Genomic DNA, 6,351 nt, shown 5'->3' with positions numbered 1-6,351 from the left:
ATTTTACAAATTGATTTCGAGTCAATTTAATTTATTTTTAATTATATAATATTTAAATTATCTAATATTATTTATTTTAACAACATTAGCCCTCAACATTTAAAAATTATGTAATTTGATCCCTTTTATTTCGCAATTTTACTTTTTTTTTACATTAAGTGTTAATTGAAAAGAAACAAATTTCACAATAGATAAATATTAAGAGTAAATCAAAACTAATTTGACATAATATATAAATATTGAAATGTTAAAATTACCATTATCCTAATTCAAAGTCAGCCACTTAATTACTGGTAACAAAAATAAATAAATAATTGAATTATGATTTTATAAATTTTCATAGTTTGGGTGACTATAAGTAAAATTTACCCTTAATATTTTTGGATGACAGGGAACGATGGTATTGGTTGGCAGTATGTGTTTGACTTCCATAGGCGCCTTGTATTCACTTTTTGTTCTTTGTATGTTGCGCCAAAAGCCAACACGACAGCGTATTGGTAAACTTTCTGAATAACAAACAAAACCATGAGAAAATTATTTTTCATCATCTTAAAAACAAAAGAAAATATAAATATTTTTTTTCTTCTAAAATGTAATTCTATTTTTTCGAATATCATTTTCATGAAGCAAAGCTTGAATCCTAAATACGGAGAGTCCTTCCCTTATGATACTCGCCTAATCTTCTACGGTGTCGTTTTCCCGCTTATGTTTTGTCGAATATCTTTTTTCCTCTTGAAAACTCTTTTCTAAGGAATTTCTCATAGAAACCTTTGTTCAAAAAAGGAAGGATTCCCATTATCACAAAGAAAGAGGGGATTATAGTGCAATTTGCCCTAAATTACCACAATTGGTAAGATTTCTTCTTTTATTATTATTCAATAAGTACACTTCCTATTTTCGATATTCGTAATTTTTTATATGATTAATATTTTAATAATTTAATTGTATAATTAATATTTTAATAATTTAATTATTATATAAATTTTTAAATTGATCTGATATTTCTATCATATTTATTAAAAATATTATATATGTGTGTGGTATATGCGGAGTCGTTACATGCTGGACGAATGATTTCTCCACAATCATGATGGTGGAGGGGATTGGTACTTTAGACGGCAGGGTTTTTCTTCCTCTGGAACTAGGCATTTCAACGGTTTCTTTGATTTTCGAAACTAGGGCTCCACAGAGGTGACTAGGTTTTTCTTTCGTTTTTACTTTGATTCTGGGTAGGATGTAGTAACTGTCATCTTTTTCTTGTTTAGCACTTTCTTTAGTTTTTTAATTGCAGTCTGTTTATGTCTTTGTGTAATATATTGTCGTTTCCAATTATATATAAGCTCAACTTTTATTCAAAAAAGATTTTATATATATTAATATTTATTAAACGGTTAAGAGTTTTTAACATAAAATAAATAGTTAAAAACTTTTTAATTTACATCAAATTTGACATGCGTTATCTATACAAATTAGGAAAAACATTCAATTTTTTCGATTGGTTTTTATTAAATTGACTTAATCGACCATAATCTACAAAAATTAACTCAACCAAATTAAAGCTCAATTATAAATAATTAGAACTACATTAAATTAAATCAATTTTTAGGTCAAGTCGGTTAAAAATTTAAGAACCAATAATCCATTGAAATAACTATCTAAACCGAATTTATAACCCAACAAAGGGCCAAATCGAAATTAGTTAAGTCGATTTTCTCGATTTTAACCGAAAATTGCTCTCCCATACATATAAAGAGATACGAAAGAGTATAAAATCATTTTTGTTTTATACAGATCTAAATGGATCTCTCCCCAAGCATAACATGATCACTATATTTGGGGCTCTTCACCACTTATTAGACGAGATGATATTTATTTTTGTTGTTTCCATTCAAAGGAAACCGTACAAACGACTAATGGCGCTTAGGGATAGTCCCAAAAAAGGAAAAGTTGTTCCGAATACAAGACAAGACAAATACAGCTCAAAGCTAGGAACAACTACGATCGTGGTGCGATAGTCCCAACCCCAACAAAAGGCTTTAGGTTTACCTATAACTAACCATAGAGTCCAAAACCATGATCATACAAAAACCGAAGGAAAAGGAGAAGAGATCAAAACCGCAACTACAGGCCTCAACAAGTGACTAAGAGATGCCGTGTTCATGGTTTTAGGCCATCGAGGAGGAACCCACAAAACCGCGCACGACCATGTAACGATAGAGCCATACTCCAACGAAGCTCAACAACCTTCAGAACTAGAGTCTAAAGCAATGGAAGCTGTGAAACATCACCAAATCCAACTGTGGTGGCCCGAGTCCGGTTCCCATACTGCTGATGGGTGCCATGACCAACTTGAAATTATAGAGCTGTGGAGGAGTCAGCGCAGAGAGAACCACTTGAAAAAGAGACAGAAAGGGAGTCTTTTGAGAAAATACCGAAAAAAATTCGTCACAGTCATTTCCTATTAAAAACAGGTGATAGTATATGAACTGATTCACTGATTGATGTGAGCCAATGTCCACAAAGTGACTAAAATCTGCTCAAAGCTGTTTCATAAGAAATGTACACTGTGATTTTTGCAATTCAGTCCCTTTGCCTAAAAAAACAACACAAAGCTAAGCTCATATTTTTCTATAAATTTACAGCACACACACTAAAGGTTGATGCTATAAATTAAGAAGAAAAAAAAGGGTATTTGGGTAGAATTTACAGATTCCTCCATGCTTTTTTCACCTCCATGCAGAAGAGGTTGCCATGGCTCTGTTTATCCACCCTAGATAGAGAGACCCTTCTCTCTCTACAAGTCTATAGTTGTTGTTATATTCTTTTAACATATCTCGTACCGCTAATGTGACCAAAGAACTCAACGGATATGGAGAAAAGCCGGCCATCATAAATCTCGACCTCCATTTTCCGAGAAGTTCGTGTCTTTCCACCCTTTCTTGCCCTTCACAAGCAATCATATTCACAATATCCCGAGCCACGCAATGCTGTTCCGCACTGATCCTTTGCTTGTCATCTCTTGGACAAGCTACGTCTATGGATTCGAACATAGCTGTGTAATAATCAAGTGTCTCGATGTACCGAGAAAAAAAGGGGGATGTGTTGGTGTTAGACTCTTGCTCAACAAGTGTGACAACTTTGGGGGACAAACTCTTCACCAATCTCAACAATCGGTCTCTGTGGTTCGAGATGGTTACGCTCTCGTCTGGCATGTGATGCAATACATAAGGGAAATTCACGGCTAGGGCTTCCCCGGGACAAATGTTGAGATTCTGTACTTGAATCTCGGAAGTAGACACGCTAGTATCATGAAACTCGAATGGCACATTGTACGACTTAGCAAATTCTGATAGTTTCTGCCCCACAATACTAAGTCCCCCGCCTCGAGCATGATTTGACTGAGAATCATCAATACCAGTTACACGGATAAATGGGGGCCCACCAGGGCGTTTTGAAAGAGCTGCAATAAGGTACATCCATTGGGTACCCTGTGCTATTTGGAAATCAATGATATGAATTCTCTGCTCGTATTCCATGACTTCCTTGATGACAGCATTAGCTGATGTGTATGCAAACTTGTAGTACGGGCAGATTCGAAAGAGAATATGCATGTAAGACATTAGTTCCGAGCTTGTAGGTTCTTGACATTTTAAGGCTTTGTAGATATTACTCCCCGATGATTCCAACCTCGCTCTAAGCCCTTCAAGAACATAAGCGCCCAATCGTTGGAGTGGTTCCCCAGATACTGAAACCATTTTCTCCAATACATGCATTAAACCTGCCACTCTCGACATGTCATTGTCGTAAAGCGCTTGACCACAAGCAATAAGCACCTCCTTCAAGTCTAATCTAGGAATCATGTCCACCAGTTGCTCGTGGTTCAAGCCTGCCATTGAAGCAGCTTGGTGAGCTCCACTAGTAAAGCAACAATTGCAGCTGTCTATAATATCCGATTCAGGCCCCAACAACGAGACTTCCAGCTCTCGTAACTTGTGCTTCAATCCGTTGCTATCATCAACAACAGAAGATCCACTGAACGGTGATCCATGTGTATTGTCGGGGGAATGATGAGGATCAGACATCCACGATTGGGAACCTTGTGGGGAGAAAGGACTCCTGCTCGACGAGACACTTATAGCAGAAGGGGAATCATAAGCAACGAAACTAGCAGTCGCCGTGGATGATTCCAGAGTAAAAATCTGGTCCTTGTAGGCTTGATAGGACACACTGGGTCCTTGACTGCCGACATCCGAACATGCATTGTTCTCTAATATCTGAATATGAGGCAAGCAAAATTGATCAACATCCTTAGCAGGTTGGTGATACAACCTGTGGATATTGACCCGAGTTTGGTGTTTCTGAGACGTTTGCATCTAAACCGAACCCCACTTATCAATAAAGCGCTCGATTTTCGATAGAATTCGTTGATAATACTAGTAACACCTTCGTCTTCTAACAGCAAACAATCACTCGATCAAGCAAAATCACTCGTTAACCAAAAACACAATCTGTTTGATCCTCAGCATCAATTTTGACAATCACAATCTGTTTTAAAGAAATCCAAGAAAAATAAAAGAGATTAGATTATGTAACTAAAAAGGGGGTAAAAAGTCAGAGAAAAACCAAGCAATAATAAAAAGAAAAGGAAGCCATAGCTAACAAGCAATCTAAATACAAGAGCGATCAGCTCCAAGATTCATGATTCATTTAAATCTAACATATAGAAATGCTTTCTTTTTCTTAATTATTATTAGGGGATACTTGTAAAGCTAAAGCAAATACTTCATATATCATCAAAAAAAATGCCAGAATTTCATTTTTCTAAGCTACCAAAAGTACAAAAAAAAAAAAGTTGGTGATGTGATTATCATAAAAAAACACAAATACACACACACACAAAAAGAAAAACCATTTTGATTATTTTTAGAGCTAACCCAAATTCCCAAATCATAAATTATGAACAAAAAACGAAACATAAGCTTCAAATTGAACTTAAACAAAAAAAAAAGTTGGTGATATGACATCATCAGAAACATAAATACAAAAAAAAAACATTTTTATTAATTTTAGAGCTAACCCATATTCCCAAATCATAAATTGTGAACAAAAAAACGAAACATAAACTTCAAACTGAGCTCAAAAAACAATGATTTTTCAACCCCACAACTTATCATCAGCCATAGATAACCAAAAAAAGGGATTAAAACGATGAACCGAAGAGTAAATAATTAGCATACCTTAGTCAAAAAACAGCAGCTCTTTTTTTTCTTTTAAATTCTTCTTCAACAACCGTCAAAGCCCTTTTTTGTGTCTCTAATCTAAAGATGATGGATGGTTTTGATTTTCGTTCTGGTCACTGGAAAACTAATGGTGGCACCTGCATTATTTTTATATATATAGTCGTGAGTGTGATTAATTTACCAATAAACGCCCTTGGTAGTCTTTTGTATTTACACGAATGCCACTCCGAAAATTCCAAAAAAGAGCGTGAAAGAAAAAAAATCTTTACTCGCTCACAACGTGTGGACCGCCGTGTGCGCTCAGCTCCAAACCGAGTGTGAGACTAAATTCAATTCAGTCCCTCTATTACTAATTGAAAATTTAAAAAAAAAAATGGAATTAAACGGGAAATTAAAAAATAATATTTTTTAAGACATCTTTTTATACAATAAATTTTATTTTTGTTATACGGACTTATTTGATTATTTTTAATTTTATAAGGATTAAATTGATAATTAATTTAGTCTAGTCTTTGTAATACACAAACTTTCATAAGAGAGCAATCGGTTTAATACGTGGGTTCAATTAGTTTTCTTTTTTCAAACCAAATTAATCGATTTTAACATGGAATAACGGACCCCACCGACTTTAATTAAGAAAAGTAACAAAACTGAACTGACATTGATTCAGTTGATCTCTTCAATTAACCGTTCCAGATTTTTTGGGTTGGTTTAGTTGTATTGAATTAATATATTTATTATATTTAAGCTAGTTTTTTCGATCAATTTGATTTTGGCAAATGTCAAAATTGACTAACCTATCCCACCAGATTAAGGGTGGGTTTGGATGGCGATTGGATACAGTGCATTTAACTTACTTTTTGTGTAATGCTAAAGTATCTAATTTCACCAACATTGTTATTTTTACACTAACCATAACTAAGTACATTGTCCGTCCAAACTCAGCCTAAACCATAACCAAATATAATTGAATATATATTAAGATTATTTGATTTTTTTATTTGGATCAATATCACATGTCTAATTTAATATATATATATATATATATATATATATAAGATTTATTAAAATCTGTGTTCAGTCATTAAAATAATAAAATTAATAATATATT

At 34.0% G+C, this 6,351-nt stretch overlaps 1 protein-coding gene across 1 annotated transcript; it reads right to left on the bottom strand.

The window, feature by feature from the left end:
• Window positions 1–1,765: 1,765 nt before the first annotated feature.
• On the bottom strand, window positions 1,766–5,394 carry LOC108480195 (scarecrow-like protein 13). The gene is made up of 2 exons (XM_017783099.2): window positions 5,238–5,394; window positions 1,766–4,545 (listed from the first exon to the last, which is right to left on the bottom strand). Exon 2 carries the CDS (start codon window positions 4,371–4,373, stop codon window positions 2,727–2,729), a length of 1,647 nt encoding a protein of 548 aa, XP_017638588.1. The 5' UTR covers window positions 4,374–4,545; window positions 5,238–5,394; the 3' UTR covers window positions 1,766–2,726.
• Window positions 5,395–6,351: the final 957 nt, after the last annotated feature.

The sequence above is a fragment of the Gossypium arboreum genome, chromosome 6 (assembly GCF_025698485.1).
Source record: "Gossypium arboreum isolate Shixiya-1 chromosome 6, ASM2569848v2, whole genome shotgun sequence".
Taxonomy (NCBI): domain Eukaryota; kingdom Viridiplantae; phylum Streptophyta; class Magnoliopsida; order Malvales; family Malvaceae; genus Gossypium; species Gossypium arboreum.
This window is presented reverse-complemented; position numbering and strand designations above follow the sequence as displayed.

Bases quoted from the DNA above. Each gene is read 5' to 3' on its own strand.
- LOC108480195 (XM_017783099.2), bottom strand. From the start codon at position 4,373: ATGCAAACGTCTCAGAAACACCAAACTCGGGTCAATATCCACAGGTTG.